The 21926-nt window shown below is 57.8% G+C and overlaps 1 protein-coding gene across 1 annotated transcript; it reads left to right on the top strand.

Annotated features, from left to right (window-relative positions):
- The first annotated feature begins 6541 nt into the window (after positions 1 to 6541).
- Positions 6542 to 21493, top strand: PPP1R9B (protein phosphatase 1 regulatory subunit 9B). The gene is made up of 10 exons (XM_004591063.2): positions 6542 to 8477; positions 11385 to 11517; positions 12601 to 12721; positions 14729 to 14833; positions 15809 to 15944; positions 16741 to 16893; positions 16989 to 17042; positions 19212 to 19441; positions 19669 to 19765; positions 19935 to 21493. Exons 1-10 carry the CDS (start codon positions 7053 to 7055, stop codon positions 19986 to 19988), a joined length of 2508 nt encoding a protein of 835 aa, XP_004591120.2. The 5' UTR covers positions 6542 to 7052; the 3' UTR covers positions 19989 to 21493.
- Positions 21494 to 21926: the final 433 nt, after the last annotated feature.

The following is a 21926-nucleotide window of genomic DNA, read 5'->3' as shown; positions in this document are numbered from 1 at the left end:
CAAGCTACAGTTGTTAACAGTGTGACTCTATCATGAAAACACACCAAGTGGGGAAAGGACACACAATTGTGCATGTCATACAACAGTTGTTACATAACTTTTCAAAATACTACTACATTTATGAATGCTTCACTATGTAGGGGAAATACGAAATTCTGGGCTGTGCTTTATAAGGGAAAAAGACATTCTGACACAATCCACCACACAGATGAACTAGGAAGACAATATGCTTAATGAAGTACACCAATCAGAACAAACACTACCAAGTCCACTGACCCCTCAGGCCCCAACCTAGCCAGATCCTTAGAGACCAGAGAGTGGCGGTTGCTAAGGGGCGGGTAAAGGGGAACGCAGAGCTACATTGCTATGGAGTTGCAGTTTTGAAAGAGGAAAGAACAGTTCTGGAAACAGATGGTGATGACTGCACAACACAGTTAGGATGCTGAATGCCAACAGCCTGTCTGTCCACATCAAAAGGCTTGGAGGAGCAGCGATGTTAGGTGCCCCAGTTAGGTGGCTGCCTGGCATGCTTACATCCCATATCAGAGGGCCCGGGTTTGCGTCCCGGCTCTGCTTCTAATTACATCTTGCTGCAGATTGCACTTTCTGGGAGGCAGCAGGAGTTGAGTCCTTTCCTACTTACCTGGAAGAGCCAGGTTGAGTCCAGGCTCCTGGGTTTGACCTGGGCCCAATCTTGCTTGGTGTAGGCATTTTGGGGAATGAACCAGCAAATGTAAGATCTCTGTCTCTCTTCAGATGTACAATTTCAAATAGACAGACTTAAATGGTTGTAGCAGTGAAATTCAGATACATTTGATCTGCTACATTGAACAAAATATTGCAAAAAAACAAGGAGTTACAGAGGAGTATTGTGAATGTCTGAGAACAACACATCTGGGTAGAAAAAAAAAAGGGTCTTCACTCAAACACATTCTTGTTCTTGTATATGGGAAAACCTGAAGAAAAATGACCCAGTGCTGGCATTGGTAAATTCCATTTGTTCCCTGATTCTCTGAAGTGGCAGGCATTCTCATCCCACCCCCTATCACTGAGCGGAGTGTGGGAGACCAGAAAGTTAGAGTCAGGCAGTCTGGACCTGTGTTGCATACCAGGCTAGCCTGGCAGAAGCTGGCTGTGCCAGTGGGGACGGGAAGGGAGGGGTAACATACTCCTTCCTGTGGCTGTCAGTCAGCCCCATCTCACCGCCACGAGCCCCAGAGGGCAGAGGAAAACGGTCAACTGTCAAAGCAAACCTGTGTATTCTGAGCAGGCACAGCTTCAAACACATTGATGATAAAATACATTGCCCAATCTCCCCCTCCACCACCACATCTTTCTTTTTTTTTACCTCCCTGCCTAAATCTGAAGCTCCCACAAGCTACGGCTGTCTGTGTTGCAAAATACATATTTACAGGCCCTCTAAGCCCAGCTAAATATAGGCTTTCTTTTAAAGAAACTGATGATTTGGAGAAATCTTCCCCCTGTCCCCTTCCTCCCCCCCACAGTGTGTGACCCAAACACACACACACAACACACACACACACAGAGGGCCTGACTCCTCCCTCTGTCTCTCTCCCCACACTCCAGAGGGATTTGGACTTGCCAAGCAGCATGGGAGTGAAGTACAGTGACTAGAAGAAAGGCAGACAACATAGAGAAACAGGCAATTAGGCCTGTCCAGGCAATGGGAGGAAACCCCCTCCCCCTACCACAGGACTTCTCTCCCCGCAGGTGCAGTGGGAAGCTCAAGGCCCCAAGAGTCAGGAATGACAAACCCTTTGGAAGGTCACCTTCAGTCTAAGAAAGATCCTGAAAAGAGTTGGAGGAGCTGCAAGGAGGTGCTTACGCTAGGATGCTTCAAACAGTACATGGATACACGCAACATGAAAAGATCAGGTTTATTTTAGTGTGAAAAAAATGTTTGAAATCGATGTGTTCTTTTTCCCATAATACACATTTTCTGTGAACTTTCTGAAGGCCTCTGGTATTTTTGAATGACACATAATGTACATTAACAGGGAACAAGGCGGGGCCAGTTTTGTGGCTCTTCCTGCTGCTCTGCTTCCAATCCAGCTCCCTGCTAATACATCTAGGAAGGTAGCGGAAGATGGTCCCATTACCTGGCGCCCTGCCATCCATGTGGGAGGCCAGGATGGGGCTCCTGGCTGCTGGCATTGGCATGGCCAAGACCTGGCTGCTGCACCACCTGGGGAGTAAGTCAGTAGATAGGGAGAGGATCTGTCTCTCTCCCTCTCTGGCACTATGTTTTTCAAATAAATATTTTTCTCTTTTAAAAGGCAGTAAGAGGGGCCCGGCTTGGTAGCCTAGTGGCTAAATTCTTACCTTGCATAAGCTGAGATCTCATATAGGCACCAGTTCATGTCTCTCCAGCACCCTGTTGTGGCCTAGGAAAGCAGTCAAGGATGCCCCCCAAATGCTTGGGACCCTGCACCTGCATGGGAGACCCGTAAGAGGCTCCTGGCTCCTGGCTTTGGATCAGCTCAGCTTGAGCCATTGTGGCCATTTGGGGAGTGAACCAGCATCTGTATCTGTATCTCCTTCTCTCTGTAAAATCTGCCTTTCCAATAAAAATAAATAAATAAATATTTAAGAGACACTTTTTAAAAAAGATTTATTTATTTTTATTACAAAGTCAGATATACAGAGAGGAAGATCTTCCGTCCAATGATTCACTCCCCAAGTGACCGCAATGGCTGGTGCTGTGCCGATCCGAAGTTGTGAACCTGGAACCTCTTCCAGGTCTCCCACAAGGGTGCAGGGTCCCAAAGAATGCCGGGATTAGAACCGGTGCCCATATGGGATCCAGGCACGTTCAAGGCTAGGCCATGCCGCCGGGCCCTAAGAGACACTTTGAAATGCAAGCAGGTATATTCCCTCTCAGCTACACCTTTCTAGGCATGGCTAAACACACACGTCCATCTCTGGAGATACGCATGTGCCCTCAACTAACAGCTCCTTCTCTGTGCCCTGTGCACTTGGAGCATACTGAAGTTGCTGTGTTTGCTCCAGCTTACAGATGTCAGAAGTTGCGCAAGTCCTTTTGGCAGGAAGCAGCAGATTGAAAACTTAAAAATGGTATGGTCTCCAAGCTCTGTTCCACATACACAGTGGGACCCCCAAGGTCGCCTGGGGCTTTAGGAGACACCCAGACATTGAGATTGAATTTCTTGAGAAAACTAAGGCTTCAAGAGGGGAAATGACTAGTTCAAGGTCACCCAGTAAGTGGGTGGAACTTAGGCTGCATTTGGACCTCAAGAATCCTAGCCTGGTCTCTTTTCTCCAAAATAGGATGTGTCATTGCTTGGCCTGCCTCATTCCCCCAAAAGTTGCTAAAGGCCCCTCCAACACAGGCGTCCTGGAGTTTCCTGCCTGTGAGGGTACACATACACTCTTCGTGCCAGTTTGACCCCCAGCAGAGGGTCTGGGGTGGGATAAGGAAGGAAAAGCCCTGGAACCACTGGCTCACTCCAAAATATTTGAAGGGCAGGGCCCAGACTAGCCTCAACTCAAGTGGCAGTGGCCAAGGAAAAAACCCACACTCAGAAAGCTACCTCAAGGCCCCAGGGCTGCCAGCTTTGGCATTCAGCCCGGGCTGAGCCCAGGGCGCTCAGGGCTTGGGGCTTATCATCACCCATCAGGCCTCTCCCCACCTTCATCACCTTCTTTGCAGTTACAAACTGGTGTTTAAAACTAGCAAGCCTCCAGGGACTGCTTCCAAGTGCATCTTCCCAGAGGGCCCTCCTCAGAAGTGGAAGGTGTGGGAAAACAGGGAGGAGTTTAGCAAGCAGGGGAGTTGGAAGCCAATTATCTCTGCCTGAGACAGCCTCCACAGCCTGCGGCCTGGGAACCGCTCATTGCCTAGGTTCGTCCACTCGGTGCACAGAGAGGGTGAGTGACTTCTCCAAGGTCACCCAGCCAGGAAGCCGGGGAACCCAGGGTTGAGCCCTGGGCCCTCCTAGGGAACCACACTGTCCCTCCTAGGCTGAGGTCAATAGGACTAGCAGGCAACTTGGCCATACAGGTCTCCTCTACAAGGACAGAGTAGGGATGGTCAAATTACCCTGGGGACCCCAGGGGACAGATGAGGAGGGCAGCCTGGGAAACAGAAGCTGGGGTCTTCAGTTTGGACCTGGCCCCTCTTCTTCCAGGCAGCTAGGAAGGGGATGAAGATGACACCCAGTTTGCTACTCATCTGACCCTGCTGACCCTCCCTGGGGACAGAGAGCTGCTAAATCACGTAGGGTTAAAGGAAAGCTTCTGCAGGATTCTTGGCTGGGGTTGTTACTCATGCAACCCAGAGAATAAAAATTTCACACATTAGCCTCAGGCACCTCACATCTGGGCTCATACCCGCGGCGGACTATCCCAAGGCCCTTAAAGGGCTTTATCCTTGGAAGTTATCCTAGTTTCCTCCAAGCAGCTGCAGGAGATACTGGGGGTAGGGGGAATGTCCTGTGGCCTCTGGCTCCTCATCCCACCTTCCTAAACTGGGGGCTTCCCCACCTGGCCAACAGCATGGGCACAGACCCCTTGGGCTGGGACCAGCTGTGATGACTCACCACTAAGGGTGTGGGAGATTCTGGGCAGAACACCCAGGGGCCTGCGCCCTCCTCCAGTCAGCAAAGGAGCTTCTGAGGACGTGGCCCAAACTTGGAACCCAGAGTTGGGGAGATTCCGGACTTCTAGCTGGGGGTGGGCGGTTTGTGTGTGTGTGTGTGTGTGTGTGTGTGTGTGTGTGTGTGTGTGTGTGTGATGCTGCAGGGAGTGGCCTCTGGGGAAGTCCCAACCTTGATCTTGAAAACCCAAGTCTCAAAGGTGGTTTCTGAAAGGGATCCTCTAGGAAGGCCTGGGAAGCGAAGGGTCTGAGAGAGGTTCTTCACTCTGTACTACCCCTAAGTGCCAAACTGGGGAGGGGGAAGTGCCTGGGCAGCTGGAAGTGCAGGTGGCATGGGAAAGCCAGAGGTCTGGGTTCACTTTTGGCCACAGCTCTGAGCCCACATCTTCCCTCCCCCTCAGTACCAGCCCTGGGATCCGGGCCCGTGGTTCCTGGCTCCTCCCCAGCCCAACATTCAGGGTTCCCAGGCGGCTTTCCCCATTTCCCATCCCCCCCCCCCCCCATGCTAGAGAGAGCTCTGGCACAGGAACCCAGAACTGGTTAAGAGCCCACAAGACCCACACACAGACACTCCTACAGAGCAGGCAGGGCCCCAGCCCTGGCAGGCCGGGGGGCTCCAGAGTGGGAGGTCAGGATGAGGAGGAAGAGGATGGAGGGGAAGAGGGCGGGGGAGGAGGCAGAGGCGCAGGAAGGCCCAAGATGCAGGAAGCAGCTGGGAGAGGGGGGAGGCTTTGTGCCTGAGTTGTTCTCTGGGTCCTAGGATCCACCCTGTTCTCAGTTCCTGGGCTCTGTGGAATGGGGTGGCGCTTCTGGACCTGTCCAGAGGGTAGACTTGGACGGTCAGGACCCAAGCACTGGGCCTGGCATATAGGGCAGCCTCAGGCCCCTTGGTCTGAGTGTGTCAGCATGGGGGGTGGGGGGAGCATGACAGCAGCTCTCAGGGTCACTTGGTGCGGGGGTAAGGGGGAAGCTGTAGGTCTACCCCCAGCCTTGGCACACACTAGCCAGGATCCTTTAAATCGGAGACCCAAGTTAGAGCTGTCACTGGGGAAACTTTGGCTCTAGGCCTCCAAATTCCTCCCTGCAAACCCTTTCTTCCTCTGTGGGCAGCTCAGTGGCCTGCTGGGGGCCTGGAGCTGGGTCTCCTCCACGCCTTTCTGAACAGCCTGGGGTGCACAGCAGGCTGCTCCCCAGAGACTCTCAAAGGGCAAAGGGCAGCCTGGGCAGCCCCCGGACATTTGGCTGAGGGGAAACTGCCTCCTGTTCGCATTCCCCACCTCCACCTTCTAGAGTCACAAAAGGAGGGCAATGCTGGGTCCAAGTTTGACACCTCAAGGGCCCCGGGGGAGGGTGTTCAAATGCAGATTCCTGGGCCCCGCCACTGCGATTTCCCTGATTCAGGCGATGGGGGAAGGGCCTAGAAATCTGTATTTTTTGCCCAGGGCATCCTCCCAAGTTTAGGGCCTTGAAGCTCACCAAGGAGCTCCACAGGCCCAGAGAGAAGTGATTGGCTCCCGTTCCTGGCCCCCTCCCCCCACCGCGCCCTGCCCTTCAGGTCTAGGGAGGAGAGGGGTCGTCCTGGGACCCCCAGGGCCTCCTTTCAGCGTGTCTTGGAGGTCGCGGGTGACGTGGGCTCCAATAAACCTCCGCTCGCTGCGGGAGTGACAAGGTCCAGCGCGGGAGGGCAGGGGAACGCTGTCCCCTCCCTCGCCTGTGGCGGTGGGCAGGGGAGGGGAAGAGGAGGGCTCAAAGGCTCCGGCCCCGGAAATCCGATCCCTTTAGGACCCAGAGGTGCCAGTCCCCCAGCGGCGGCGGCGAGAAGGGCAGCCGCTCGGTCTCCGGCAGCCGCCGCTCGGGCAGAGCCAGAGAAAGAGCGAGGCTCGGGGCGCGGGGGGGAGGGAGGGAGGGAGGGAGGCGGCGGCGGAGCGGCCCCGGCCCGCCGAGCGGCCATGGACGCCGGGCTGCCAGGCCCCCGGAGAGCCGAGGCCCCCGGGCTGCCAGCGCCGCTGACACCGCCTCGGACGATGTGAGCCGGCGCCGCGGCCGCTGCTTCGCGGGCAGGGCGCGCGGTCCCACCGGCCCCGGCCGCCGCTCTCGTAATTGGGGTGCAGGCGAGTGGGCCAGGCCGCACGGGGTACGAGGGGACTGGCCTGTCCCTGGGCGGCTAGGTTGGAGGAGGTGACCCACACCGGGCGCCCTCCCGCTGGGAGGTGGAGGGTGGCTTTAAATTTTTTTTTTTCAAAGCGGGAGGTTAACTGATTTTGGCAGCTTGGTTTTGGAAGGACCTTAAAAAAAAAGCCTGTCGGGGTTCCTTTCTTGGGGGGGGGAGGGGGCGGTGGTCCCGACTTGGTCTGCCGCCTGTGGGAGGGGAGGCGCAGGCAGCAGCGTGGGGGATGCGAACCCGGCTCCCCCCATTATGATGAAGACGGAGCCGCGGGGGGCCGGGGGTCCCCTCCGGAGCGCCTCCCCGCACCGCAGTGCCTACGAGGCGGGCATCCAAGCGCTGAAGCCACCCGACGCGTCCGGGCCAGATGAGGCCCCCAAGGTGGCCCACCACAAGAAATATGGCTCCAACGTCCACCGCATCAAAAGTATGTTTCTGCAGATGGGCACGACGGCGGGGCCGCCGGGTGAGGCGGGTGGCGCGGGCCTGGCCGAGGCCCCGCGGGCGTCCGAGCGCGGCGTGCGCCTGTCGCTGCCGCGGGCCAGCAGCCTGAATGAGAACGTGGACCACAGCGCCCTGCTCAAGCTGGGCACCAGCGTGTCGGAGCGTGTGAGCCGCTTCGACTCCAAGCCCGCGCCCTCGGCGCAGCCCGCGCCGCCGCCGCACCCGCCGTCCCGGCTGCAGGAGACGCGGAAGCTGTTCGAGCGTAGCGCCCCGGCGGCCGCAGGCGGCGACAAGGAGGCCGCTGCGCGCAGGCTGCTGAGGCAGGAGCGCGCCGGCCTGCAGGACCGGAAGCTGGACGTCGTGGTCCGCTTCAACGGCAGCACTGAGGCTCTGGACAAGCTAGACGCCGAAGCCGTATCGCCCACGGTCAGCCAACTCAGCGCCGTCTTCGAAAAGGCCGACTCGAGGACCGGCCTCCACCGCGGGCCCGGTCCCTCCAGGGCCGCCACAGCAGGGGCGCCCCAGGTCAACTCCAAGCTGGTCAGTAAGCGGTCCCGGGTGTTTCAGCCTCCGGGGCCCTCACCCACACCCTCGCCCCAGCCGCCGCCCCCGCCATCCGCCCCGTCGTCGGGGGAGGCCCCGTCTGACAAGGAGCGCGGCCCTGGAGGGCAGCAGCCACCACAGCACCGTGTGGCTCCTGCCCGGCCGCCCCCCAAGCCCCGGGAGGTGCGCAAGATCAAGCCGGTGGAAGTAGAGGAGAGCGGGGAGTCGGAGGCCGAATCGGCACCCGGGGATGTGATCCAGGCCGAGGTGACGGTCCATGCAGCTCTGGAGAATGGCAGTAGTGCCACGGTGGCCACCACAGCCAGCTCTGCACCCGAAGAGCCCAAGGCCCCAGCTATCCTGGAGGATGAGGCTGCGGTGACAGTGGCAGCGCTGGAGAGGGGGGTGGTAGGCCATGGCCCAGCCCCAGACGTGGCCCCTGCTGTCGAGGAGGCTGAGGAGTCCAGAAAGGAGGACTTCTCAGAGGCGGACTTGGTGGACGTAAGCGCCTACAGTGGGCTCGGGGAGGACTCTGCAGGCAGTGCCCTGGAGGAGGACGACGAAGACGATGAGGAGGACGGTGAGCCTCCCTATGAGCCCGAGTCGGGGTGCGTGGAGATCCCCGGGCTGTCGGAGGAAGAGGACCCAGCCCCGAGCCGAAAGATCCATTTCAGCACTGCGCCTATCCAAGTGAGTGCGCTGGCGCCCGCGACGCCTCCGCCACGTGCACGCCGCCCCACCCCCCCTTGCCAGCCAGTCAGCTAGGCAGCCCACTGGCTTTGGCAGGCTGAGTCAGCCCCTGATGCCCAGCCCCCTTCCCAGAAGTTCCCACCCTTAGGGGGGATGGGGAGTAGGGGGAGTGCCAGCTGTTTGTCAGAGCAGGGGTGATTGTCAGGTCTGGGCTGGAGGTGACCTGCCCCGACCTGCTCTCAGGCTCCTCCTCTTGCTGCCTGGCCTAGGCACTCTTGGGCTCCTCTGCATCCATCCTGCCTACTTAGGACTTGGGACGCCTGCTTTGTGTTCCTGGCCCACACATTCCTTTCTACAGAGGTTGGGGCCAGGGCGCTGGTGGCCCCGTATGCAGGTGAAAGTGGTATGGGGTGGAACCTCCCAAAAAGGTGAAGGGAAATGCAGCCCCTCCTCTCTCTTGTCTGTGTGCTTCCCCCTCCACCCCCAGCTTTGCAGAACTGAAAGAGGGAAGCAGCACACAGGTCTTGTGGGACCATGTGACTTGTCAGGGCAATGGGGGTCAGGCCTTGGGCAGGAAGAAGAGTGGCATGGCAGAGCCCCAGGGTGCCTGGCAATGGCCTACATGCCTTTGCTCTTGGCTGCACACTGGACAGTGCCCAAGGTCTTGGCAGTTGTCCTCCCCTGGTGCTCCTGCTACATTCTCAGGTGGCCTGGGAGATGGATGGAAGCTGCCACTTGGTGGGGTTGCCTGTACCCACTACTGCTGCTGGTGGAAGGCTTGTTGTGGGCTGGAGCCAGTGGTTTGAGGTCCTTGGAGCTCTGCCACAAAGGAGTGAGGGAGACCCCAGCAGCCAAGCGACCCCATCCCCACTTGACCTGCACAGGCAGCCTCTGCAGGTCTCTCACTACCCCAGGCCTCAGCCCAGGGGAGTGTCCAGGTTGCTGGACCTCCTAGGCTGGACCCTGCCCAGCCTTTACCCATCCCAGCCAAACCCCTTCTGTTTGCTTGTAGTTTCCATGACGACTGTAGAGGAGGAAGCTACCAAGATCCTGTCCCTCTCTGCCCCTCTCCTAGCTCCCGGGCAGCGAGAGGCATGCAAGGTCACAAGTACAAGACTGCTGCCCTCCTCCCCTGGCCCAGGACCTTCCCAAGCCTTCCAGTCCGCACTTCCTGTGTGCAGGCAGTGGGATCCTGGAGGGAGGGTCAGGATCCCACCATCTCCTGCCCTCAGAGATGAGTGCAGTCCAGGCCTATGTCTATATCTGACATCTTACCCTGATTTTCTGGCAAAAAATAGCACCTGATTTAGAGCAGTACTTCCCGACTCCCTGGGGCCTCTGAAGCTGGCCTGCCCGGCACAGAGCCGGGACGTGTGGTGCGGCCCCATGTGTCGGACTTGCTGGGGATTTCCTCTGCCCCACCGTGGCACAGGGACCCTGGTTTTTCTTCTCTCTGGGCCCACCGCTTCACTGGGGCCCATGTCCCACAAATGACCCAATTGTTGCCCTTGGAAAGGATGGAGCTTCAGGTATAGACAGGAAGCCTGATTTTTCCAGATGTTCACCTATAGAAGTGAGGCAGGACCCACAGCCATCCCACTGCCATGGGAAACATGGGGAATACCTGCAGGCAGCAGAGGATTTGAGGTGGAGAAGGTGACTAGAGGAGAGTAGAGCCAGGGCAGGGTGAGGGGTGTCGTGTGTGTGCCCGCAGAGGGGTTTGGTTGATCCAGGAGAGGGATGAGAAGGGGGCATGCTCTCCTGTAGCCTAGGGGGTCAGATGTGAAAGCATGCCAAAGTTGGTTTGCAGGGGCCCTGGCCTGGACACCTGAACCAGGGGACAGAGCCCAACTGGGTGCAGACTGGTCCTGTCCTGCTTCTGTGCCATCTAACCCATGTGTAACCATGACCTTGGGCATCAGACCCAGCATCTTGGATTGTTTTGCAGAACTAGGGTCCCTGAGGGGTCTGGCCACTTTTTAGATGGGAGAATAGCACACCGGCTGCTGCCCGATGAAGGCCCGTGCCTGTACCTCCCTCATGCTGTACAATTGAGGGCGTGGAGCTCAGGGAGCCTCTGCTGGGGTGATGGTCATGGGGATGACCTGGAGCCGGCCCAAAGGCTGGGACACAGTATAGGGTTGATGCCTGCCCATGGGGCCTGTGCTGCTGCAGAGAGGACCCTAGCAAGGAATCCCTGTGCTGTAGGGGAGTCGCCCCTGCCCTCACGACTCCAAGGGCTGCCACCCTGTACCCCAGGTGGTACTTTTCAGCATCCCACTTGGGAGCAGAGCAGAGAGCCCAGTCATAACCCCTCTGTTCCCTGGGGGTGCTCCTAGCCCAGGGCCTGCCCTTCCTCTGTGGGGGCAGGCAGGGTCCTTCCCGGATGTATCTCTACCTCTCTGCACCCCTGGTTTCTGCTCCCTTCCGCCTGGTAGCATGTACCCTCCCCCTGCCCAGCTGGCATTCTCGTCTCCCCCTCTTCTGCACAGCCTGCTTCTTGGCATCTGGCTCTCTCTGCCTGGATCTTTAATTCCCAATATCTCTCTCCCTCTGGCCTGGGGTCTGGTTCCTAAGTGACCTTTCATCTGGGCTTGTCCTGCCTCTGCTGCAGACAGGCCCCCATGCTGGTCAGTGCTGCAGAGTGAATCAGGAAAAGCCAGAGCCTTTTCTTTCCACCTGCGCCTCCACCCCTCTCTTCCACCTTTCTAGAATGACAGGGATCTTCACTCAGATCTGAGGTTGTGTCTTGGTCGGCTGGGGGACAGGGGAAGTGGAGGTGGGGGTCAGGGGAGACATGGCAGTAGAGAGCAGGGCATGAAGCTAGGGATTCAGCTGCCCCTCAGGCTCCTGATACCAGTCCCACCCCTGTCCTGCCATCCTCTGATGAGTGGTCCTCATGTTCAGGTGTTCAGCACCTACTCCAATGAAGACTACGATCGGCGCAACGAGGATGTTGACCCCATGGCGGCTTCCGCAGAGTATGAGCTAGAGAAGCGCGTGGAGCGGCTGGAGCTATTCCCCGTGGAGCTGGAGAAGGGTGAGCCACTGGGTCTGAGCAGCAGGTACATAGCTGGGCTGGCTCCAGAGCCACTGCTGTGGCACCAGCTGCAGCCCTGGAAGGGCCTTAAAACTGGGCCTGAGCACATATCTCCAGCCTGGCCACAGAGTCCTGTTGGCTCCCTGTGTACTGAGGGATTAGTCACTTTGAGAATGCTGGTAGGGCGGCCCAAGGGTGGAGAAAGAAGGCTGTTGAGGACACATCTGTCTGGGGGCCTGATCAGAGGGGAGGGCTGGAATAGGGGCAGACTCTCCCACGGAAGGAAGCAGGGCTTGAGTTGAGCTCTGGGGACCCAGCGTCTGGGAGTCCAGGACAGAGGAGGAGAGATGGGACTGCATATTCACAGTGAGAGCATGACACCTACAGGCCCTGGGCAGGTAGATTGGAAGCTATTAACAGGTGGGAAAGGGGTGCTGGGTAGACAGCCTCAGGCTGTGTGGAAGGGAGAGGTGTGCCAGTGGGTGGAGAGACAACACTGTGGTGTGGACTGGGGAGAGAGTCACGGGGGCTGGTGGTTGTTTGGCTTGAGCGGAGGCCAGAGGGAGGAATCCAGGGGCCTCTTTGCTGGCAGCTGGAGGCTGGTGGTGCCAGTCCCACCAGGGAACAGGGTGTGGGGGAGGCTGGCTTCTAGTTCAGATGTCAGTGCCCTGGGTGATATGTGGGCAGGTGTGGCTGGCAGAGGAAATCAGGTCTTTGGTCCCTGCAGCTGTTTGGAGAGATGGGACCACTTAGGGAAAGGGAACAAAGGGCTCAGGAACAAGCCCATCACTGCCACCCCAGGGAGTGGGATGGGGTGGGGACTCCTGTCACACTTTCTGTCTGCACAAGCTCCACCTGGCAACAAGCCACCCTGGCACACTCTCTTACCTGTCAGTTCCACAAAAGGGGCAAAAGGCAGCAAGCGACCCAGGAGCCCAACTGCATGGCTGGCTGTGCCCCTTCCCCAGCAATAGGACATCCCTGGGTATAGGGTTTGACTCCTGATACAGGGCTTGCCCTACAGGGAGGGCTGAGATGCAAGAGGCCCTCCCATCAACTCTAGTGTCTCCTTTTCCCTTCCAGACTCTGAAGGCTTGGGCATCAGCATCATTGGCATGGGAGCTGGGGCCGACATGGGCCTGGAGAAGCTGGGCATCTTTGTCAAGACCGTGACTGAGGGTGGTGCGGCCCATCGGGACGGCAGGTACTTCCCCACCCTCCCTCCTCTGCCAGCTGCCATCCATGGAATCATCTCTGGGGAAGGGCCACAGCTGTGCCAGGCCCTGGCACCTCTGCTTGCATTCCAGGGGGAGGCACAGCTGTCCTGGCTTTGGGCAGGCATCGGGCCAGTTTAGGGAGTGTGCAGTGTGGAAGCTGTGTCCGAAGTACATCTGGGCATCCTCCATGACTCCTTGGGGAAGTTGGCGGCGTAGCAAGGCAGACAGCATTAAGCCTGTGGACACACAGGTTGAGTGCTGCAGCATGAGCAGGATTAGCATAGGAGGATGACTGCGGCTCAGAGGGGGTGTCCAGGTGAGTGTGTATGACTGGCCCAGCCTGGAGATAGCCTGGAGATGGGCCACTGTTTGCATGTACATGGGTCAGCATGGCGCGTCTCTGTTTAGAGGGGTGAGTTTGGGAAAAAGGGTTCAGGAATGGCCACCTGAACCACCCAGTGTTGGCTTTTCTGCTTTGTTTGTGGTGCTTGGGGAAGGCCACAAGGCATACCCCAGCACAGCAGCAAACCCAGCCCCTCCCTGGGACAGAGATGATGAGAGATCGAGCCAGAGTTGGAGGACTGTGGGTCACCAGGCTAGAGGGGACTTCTGACTGTTGTGGTCCAGGTGGTGTGGGGGGTGCAGGGAAAGGAAGGATGACAGCATCTTCTGTCCCTAAGCCAAACTTTCCAGTGCCTTTCCCCTGTTGCTGGTGGGTTTGGGGGTGTACGTGTGTGCACAGGAGCTTGTCCACAGACTCGGGCCCTTGTGGATGTGTGTGTGTGTCAGACCCCTGAGGGAATGTCTGGATCCCCCAGGAAGGCAATGGTGGAGCAGGAGATGGCCAGAAGGTCCCCCGACCCCCGTGCCCTTCAGGCAGGGAGAAGAGGTGTGGTGGGTTGGTCCAGCGGAGTGTATGCAGGAGAGAGGGGTCAGAGGGTATGCCCCCCAGGGCACCTGTGGACTCAGGTAAATGTAGAAAGGTCTGTGTGAGAGGGTAGCATGACACGCGGGTGCTGCTGGACCCCTGCTGGCATGTGTGGAAACAGGTGAGTTCTAAGGGTGTCACACTACCTATCAGCTATGGTGGAGGAGGGGACCAGAGTGAGACTGTCATGGGACGTGTACCTGCTGTCCTTCCCTGCCTGGACCATGTCTGCTTGGCTCACTCTGCTGTCCCTACCCATACCGTGGACCTGGCCTCGTGCATTTTATTCAGGTGGACAAAGCCCCTGTGGAGACTGCACACTGAATTTCCAAAGGGAGAGGTCAGCCTCGCCCCACGATTTCTACTCAACCCTTTGTGTGTGAGAATGTGCACACGTGTGTGTGTTTATGTCTCAACTGAATATTGGAAGGAAACAGCAAGATGAAATGCATTGATAAGTCTATTGGGGGATTACAGAAGTATATCTTATTTTAGCACTTTTTTTTTTTTTTTAAATCTTTGTTCTTGACACTTTATTGGGTATGCAATACTGAATTTTTTTTTTTTAAAGATTTATTCATTTTATTACAGCCAGATATACACAGAGGAGGAGAGACAGAGAGGAAGATCTTCCGTCCGATGATTCACTCCCCAAGTGAGCCGCAACGGGCCGATGCGCGCCGATCCGATGCCGGGAACCTGGAACCTCTTCCGGGTCTCCCACGCGGGTGCAGTGTCCCAAAGCATTGGGCCGTCCTCAACTGCTTTCCCAGGCCACAAGCAGGGAGCTGGATGGGAAGTGGAGCTGCCGGGATTAGAACCGGTGCCCATATGGGATCCCGGGGCTTTCAAGGCGAGGACTTTAGCCGCTAGACCACGCCGCTGGGCCCTTTTAGCACTTTTCTTATGTTTTTACAAAGAGTAACAATATTTCTCAAAAATAGCTAAGACATGTTTGGGTTATTTTAGGACAGCATTGTGTCACTCTAAGCTTTGTCGTTCCGTTGCATTTGTGTTCATTTATCTTGCCAAGATGGCTGAAAACCCCCTTGCTCTCCTGCCCTAGAATCCAGGTCAATGACCTCCTGGTGGAAGTGGATGGAACCAGCCTGGTGGGTGTGACCCAGAGCTTTGCAGCCTCCGTGCTCCGCAACACCAAGGGCCGCGTTCGGTGAGAGCCCCGGCGGCAGTGGGAGGCTGAGCCTTCACGCAGCTGACGTGCCCCCTGCCCACTGCCAGTTCAATCTGGGTGCCTGCTTCTGGGGGAAGTCGCTGGCTGCTGTGTGTGCAGTTGCTTGCCCAAGGCCTGCCTTCCCATCCCAGCTCCCAAGACAGCACCGGCCCAAAGTGCCCAGGCTTCCAGCCCTATCACGCATGTCTCTTCACACCATCCTCTCCGATTGCTACCTGACCCTGACTGATGAGGAAGCAAGATATACAGGGGTGGGGGTGGGGGGTGGGAGGTGGGATGTGTGTCCCTCTCTCCCGGGAAGACCTCACCCCCAAACCTGTGGGTTCAATGCTCTCAGGGGTCTGCACCACCTCCAGTGTAGCATCTGAAGGGTCACTCATTGGCCCCCTCCAAGAGCAGGGCTGCCCCCAGGAAAGGGTGGTGAAGAGAAACAGGATGTGGGTGGCCATGGGGAGGAGGAGTTGGTGCCTGGAAGTCCCCCTGTTTCCTCTCCATCCTAATCTCCAGTCACCATCGTCCCTCCCCTTCCTGAAGCGCCAGGGCTTGGAGCCTACCCAGCACAGCTTGGCAGCCCCCGCCCTGCTGGCAGGAGCCATCAGCATCATCCCCCTGCCTCACTTTCTCCCAGCACCAGCACGGTGGGCCTTGAGCAGCTTCTAAGCTTCTGAGTTCAGGTCCCCTGCAGCCCAGCCCGGAGGCTGGCAGATAATGGGCTCCTCCAACTGGCCAGGGGCTCTGGCTGGTGGACCTTCCTGTACCCACCACCCCCTCCGCCTCCCCTGGAGGGAAACTCAGGAAGGTCCCCAGCTCCTCCATTCATTATTAACACTCAGCAGCCCTCTCATTTCACCTCCCCTGGGAGGGCCTGGGTTTAGAGAGAGGAGTACCAGCAGGGAGGATGGTGGTTCACTTAGCTGAGGACAGAGACCCAGGATGACGCCGGTGCCCCTGCAGGTTTCTGATTGGCCGGGAACGGCCCGGGGAGCAGAGTGAAGTGGCCCAGCTAATCCAACAGACCTTGGAACAGGAGCGATGGCAGCGGGAGATGATGGAGCAGAGATACGCCCAGTATGGGGAGGATGACGAAGAGGTAGGTGGTGCCGGCCTGCTGGCAACACGGGTACCCCCTGGCGGCCACACACAACATTACAGTTATTTCTTCAGGTTTACAAGATCCCCTAAATTTAGAACTCTGAAGTGCTATTCTGTGTCCCCAAATACCCAATGGTTTCATCTTCTGTTTGGAGCGCATCCTGGCTCTACGAGGAAAACATGATTCCTTCCAAGAGCTCCCACTCAGAGGGGCTGTTCTCAGATCTAATCTGAGGAGGGAGGCAGATGGTGACCCTTGTATAAAGGGGACAGTTCTGGCTGTATGTCCAGAATCCCAATCTTCGGGCCCGGCGTGATAGTGTAGTGGTTAAGGTCCTCGCCTTGCACACGCTGGGATCCCATATGGGCGCCAGTTTTAGTCCCAGCGGCCCTGCTTCCCATCCAGCTCCCTGCTTGTGTCCTGGGAAGGCAGTTGAGGACAGCCCAAAGCCTTGGGACCCTGCATCCACGTGGGAGACCTGGAAGAAGCTCCTGGTTCCTGCCTTCAGATTGGCTCACCTCGGGCCATTGCGGCCGCTTGGGAAGTGAACTGTCGGACAGAGGATCTTCCTCTCTGTCTCTCTCTTGTCTGTATATCTGCCTTTCCAATGAAAATAAATAAATCTTTAAAAAAACATATTAAAAGAAAAAGAATCCCAATCTTCTGGATGCACAACCCTTGCCTTCAGGGGCCTCCCCTGATTGTCACAGAACACATGAATCATGACAGGGAGGCAAGGATCACAGCCGTGGTTGCTCCCAGTCCAACGCAGACAGCCTCTCTCTCTTGGCAGACAGGGGAGTATGCCACTGATGAGGAGGAGGAGCTGAGTCCCACATTCCCGGGCAGCGAGGTGGCCATTGAGGTGTTCGAGCTAGCGGAGAACGAGGACGCGCTGTCCCCCGTGGACATGGAGCCTGAGAAGCTGGTGCACAAGTTCAAGGAGGTGGGAGCCCTTGGCAGGAGCAGGGATGAATTGGGGAGGGGGCACACCAGTCACCTGTCCCAGCTGGAGCTGAATGCCTGTCCTTGTGCCCACAGCTGCAGATCAAACACGCTGTGACTGAGGCAGAAATCCAGCAGCTCAAGAGAAAGGTGAGTGTGGTGTTTGTGTGTTGTTGCAAGGCACGAGTGTGCACACGTGTACCATGCCTGTGGGCAAAAGACCCGTGTCTCAGCTCTAGGGGAAGGATCTTCTCTCACCCTCCACCTGTGCACGCTGTGGTACCCAGGGGTACCTGCGCCTCAGGAGAGCTTGAGTCTGGTGTCCCTCTCCACCACTCACCATGCTGTGCCTCAGCCTCTTCGTCTGTGAAATGGAACCATCATTGTAGCAGTGCTCTTTGGTCCCCAGGAAGGAGATCATGGATAGCACCTGTCAGGTCTCTCGCACAGCATCTGGTGTCTCTCAGATGCTCACTGAAAAGCCAGTGCCTCAGGGGCTGTACCAAGCACCCTGCATCCTTCTCCACATGTCCTCTGCCTCCAGGTCCAGTGACAAATATGGCCACTCAGTGGCACACATCCAGGCCGTGTCAACCTGGTTAAGTGGTAGCCACATACCTAGTTACCCAGAGACCCCCATGTTCTGCAGACTCAGCCACAGAGGCCTAAGTCCCAGGCTGCTCTTCAGCATCCTCTCCAGGGCCATTGGCCTGGGTGTGCTGAGCAACTGGTCTAGGAAGGGCGTCCCAGGACATGGGCAGTACTGCCAGCTGTGACAAACACAGGCCATACACACATGCATACAGGAATGTGCATGCTCACAGTTCCTTTGAAAAACCTGCCAAGCTTCCCCCACCCCCTCACCAGGGCCCAGCAAACTGAATCCCCAGACCCCTTGTGGCTTCCAGTGTGGTAGTGAGAGGCAGGTCTACAAGCACCGTGCACATAGATACCCAGCACACGCAAAAGGTGAGCGTGAAGTTGAGCCTTGGGAGAGGCAAGGCGTTCCTGGCAGCAAAAGAAGCTGGGGCTTGGCAGCTGTGTTGGGAGGAGGCCTGCTGGCCTGCCAGGGTTGGGCTGTGGCCTGTGGCATCCTGGTTCCTGCAGGCAGCCCAGGAATGCATGGCCATGGGAGTTTCAGAAGTTAACTGTGTTAGGTGGGTGAGGGCATAGGTGAACAGGATCCAGAGGCAGCATTCTGGCAAGGGCAGCCAAGCCCTGCCCAGAGAGTACTGGCTGAGGGTGTGGGAAGGAAGGGTGGGGAAGAAGCATATTTCTGGGTTCTGGATGCAGGCCGTGTCCTGGGTGTCCACAGGGGAGGGAACAGAGGCTCAGGCCCAAACTCTGCTCATGCATTCCATGTGCAGGTGTCAGTTGAGAACCAGGGGTCCACACCCTGCTAGGAGCTACAGACTTGCGGCTGTCTTATTACAAACAACTCCAAGCTCTGAAGTGGGAAGAACCTAGTCCAGCTGGGGCGGGGTGAGGCTGTGTCGTTGGAAGCAGCACAGGAGACTCCTCTGAAAGCCAGAGCCAAGGGGCAAGCTAGTGGGAAATGACAAGGGCACATGGGAAATGTGCAGGCAGTGTGGATAGCACCTGCAGAGGTCCTGTAGCAACAAGTCTGTGGCTGAGGCACAGAGAGCCAAGGGCATCTGCTACCCTGTCCCCTTGGGACTGCACACTGGGATGGCTCTCAATGGGTGGTGCCTGTTAGCAGCGGGTTGGGGAAGGAGGCCTGGGTTTGTGCAAATAGAGGGTCTGGTTTGGAGCATGATGCCTATGAGGTAGGTGATGAGGCTGGAATTTAGGAGCAAGAGCAAGGGACTTGAGGCTCAGTGCAGAACGGGGCTGTGCGAGGTGGGGGCTATGACCCTTAGCACTGAGCAAGGGATCCAGGATTGAGCTGTCAGGGTCAGGGGTCAGCACTGGTGTCACCTGGTAGCCCCTGAAGCATGGGCTGGTGGGCAGGGCCAGGGCAGCAGTTGGGGATACAGAACACTGATGGCCTTCACCTGCCCTGCTGTCTGACTCCATCCAGCTCTCTGTATTCCCGTGTGCTGGGGTGGCGATGGCTATCAGTCCGATTTTACAGATGATAGAGCTGAGTCCTAAGTTAGAGTTGCCTTGGCCCAAACTGCAGAGCCCATCAGTGACCAACAGAGCCGGTGGGAGAGAAGGGGTTGCTGCTGTGAGACCAGGCTCCCACCTCCCTCCTCCCATCTCAGCCTCAGCCAGGGAGCCAGGGTGCCTTGGCTGCAGGGCATGCTTGGCTCTGTCTAGCCCCTACCAACCAGGGTTTGTTCTTTCCTGTCTCAGCTGCAGAGCCTGGAGCAGGAGAAGGGCCGCTGGCGGGCAGAGAAGGCCCAGCTGGAGCAGAGCGTGGAGGAGAACAAGGAGCGTATGGAGAAGCTGGAGGGCTACTGGGGTGAGGCCCAGAGCCTATGCCAGGCTGTGGACGAGCACCTGCGGGAGACCCAGGCCCAATACCAGGCCCTGGAACGCAAGTACAGCAAGGCCAAGCGCCTCATCAAGGACTACCAGCAGAAGTACGTGGCCGGGTTTCGGGACGGGCACTGGGAGATGGGGAGAGGGGCTAGGGGTAGCAGCAGAGGGAGGCAAGGAGCCCAGAAGTTGGAGCCGAGTTAAGTAAGCTGTGGGACCTGGAGTGAGTATCACAGGGCAGCCTAGGGCCAGGCTTGGGATGTGCTGACGTGGACAGAAGGAGCAGTGGAGTGACTGCGAAGCCACCCACCCTTCCCTTGCATGCCCCCAGGGAAATCGAGTTCCTGAAGAAGGAGACAGCACAGAGACGGGTAATAGAGGAGTCAGAGCTGGCGAGGAAGGAGGAAATGGACAAGCTCCTGGACAAGGTAGGTTGGTGTGAAGGGCAGCATGTGAGCCCCACATCTGCCATCTCCCCTGGGGATCCTAAGGGGAGGGGTCCTGCTACTGGCCAGGAGCTTGGAGCTCATGACTCTAGCTGTGGAAAAGAGGGGCAGGGCGCATGCCCAGTGCTCCTCCCTGCTTTATTTTTTTCAGATCTCAGAACTGGAAGGCAACCTGCAGACATTGAGGAATTCCAATTCTACCTAACAGGAACTATAAGTCCTTCCCATCATCCTCCCTCCCCTATCCTCAATCGCCTACCCCACCCCCTACCAGCCTGGGGACAGGTGCCCCGACTCCCCCAGCCCCCTCCACCCCACCTCCCCAGCTTCAGGGACCAGAGGGCCTGCATCACAGGCCTCTTTCAGGTGGCCCCGGGCAGACAGAGGTGGCTGGAAGGGTGGCCTCCTCCGTGGCCCCATGGGGCTGAGGCCCAGCGGCCCAGCGGCCCAGCAAGGGATGCTGAGGGCTGGCCCGGGGAGTGGGTGGACGCAAGGACCTGCAGACCAAACTGCCAGACTTACAACCTCTAGCCTTTGTCTCTGGACTGGAATGGGGCTGGGGGCTCTCCCAGCATCTCGCCAACTGGAGGCTGCTCCCTGCCTGTGGGGCCCTTGACTCAAGAGCCCACCTCCTTGGCCCTTCCCCATCCCTCATCCTCGTGCTGTCTGTTGCGTTCTGACCTTCCTGCCTTGGGGGAGCGGGTGGTGGTGGCGTGGCACCTCCCCTTCCTACTACCTTCCACTTCCTGTCTCGGGAGGGGCAGAGCTCCTAGGCTGGGCCTGACCCTGCACAGATGTCTCCTGTGTCCTTGGGGAGGGGAGGGAGAGTCCGGGACACCTGCTCCGCAGCTCCTCCTCCCCCCCCCCCGCCTCGGACACCAGTCCCCCATTATCCTTGTGCCTCCCTTTCCCAGGTGCCAAATAGCCATAATCTCCTGGAATGGTTCCGGGGCCTCCCTGGGGTCTGGGTGTCCTGGTCATGCCTGGGAATGCCGGGAAGAAGAGGGGGTAATTTTGGGGTTCTAGACAGCAGAGACCTTGGTCTCAGGCCAGGGTGAGTTTTCTCACTGCCCAGGGCCAGCACCTGGAAGGAAGCCTTGCCACCAGCTCGGCCAGGCCCACCCCACCCCACACTGTGCTGTAATGTCCCGGCCAGCTGCAGGGCAGAGTTTTACTAACTCCTCATCTTTTTAGAGACCAGGGCTGCCCTGCCTGCAGCAGCCCACTTTCTAAGTAAAACCCACCCTACTTTCCCCTATTTTAACCCCAAATTGGGGCTTGGACCAAGGGAGGTGAGACCCCTGCTCCCAGGGCCCCTCCTCTTTCAGAATCTCAGTTTGCCACTTTTTTCATGTCCCTTGTCCCCAAGCCTGGGTTTCTGTTCATTTAAAAAGAAAAGAAAAAAATGTTTGGCTTCTTGTCCCCTGTAAATACGCCACGCCATCTATCAGTATTTCTGGCCCCGCCTCTTCGCCCCTCCCCTTGATGTGCCCCCATCCCCTGGAAGAGCTGGCTGTCTCTGGTGCGGGTGCCCGGGGCCCCGCGCCCTTCACTGTGGAGGTGAAGGAGGGGGCGGGCCGCGGGCGCCCGTCCGCCTGCGGAGGACCGCGTCTCTGTATATAAATATATATATGTATGTATTGTTTCCGGTTTTGTACGGACCATGCCCTCTGTCAGGTCGCCCTCATAAAAGCAGCCCCCAGAGCCTCACTGCCTGGTCTCTTGATTTGCGGAAGGGGAAGGCTGGGGAGGGCAGAGGGGAGCTGTCCTTCCAACTGTGGGGCTGCACTCGGGCTCTGTCCAGTTTCCCCAGGGCCGCCAGAGCTGGGGCTTCTCCCAGGACTCTAACCAGGTCTCAGAAACCATACAGCAGGGATCCACCACAGACCCTCTAGGTAGATGAGGATGAGGTACAAGCTTTGGGGTCACAGAGGGGAGTGGGAGGGCATCTCGTGTGCCAGCCTGGGCCTGGCACCTGTAAGCGAAGAGGAGAGTACCGAAGCAGTTGTGCTGAGAGGTCTGGCCCCACAGGGAGTCCCTCTTCCTCTCCCTTTGTCCCAAGCAGTGGAAGTCCCGACAGTACCTGAGATACCACTTGTCTCTAAGGAACTCCAGGTGACAGCTCCAGAGGAAGCACCCTCCT

This window comes from Ochotona princeps, chromosome 17 (assembly GCF_030435755.1).
Source record: "Ochotona princeps isolate mOchPri1 chromosome 17, mOchPri1.hap1, whole genome shotgun sequence".
Taxonomy (NCBI): Eukaryota; Metazoa; Chordata; class Mammalia; order Lagomorpha; family Ochotonidae; genus Ochotona; species Ochotona princeps.
This window is presented reverse-complemented; position numbering and strand designations above follow the sequence as displayed.

Coding starts and splice junctions, on each gene's coding strand:
- PPP1R9B (XM_004591063.2), top strand. CDS start 7,053: ATGATGAAGACGGAGCCGCGGGGGGCCGGGGGTCCCCTCCGGAGCGCC. Junction 19,442..19,668: donor ATCAAGGACTACCAGCAGAA/GTACGTGGCCGG, acceptor GCATGCCCCCAG/GGAAATCGAGTTCCTGAAGA. Junction 19,766..19,934: donor TGGACAAGCTCCTGGACAAG/GTAGGTTGGTGT, acceptor TATTTTTTTCAG/ATCTCAGAACTGGAAGGCAA.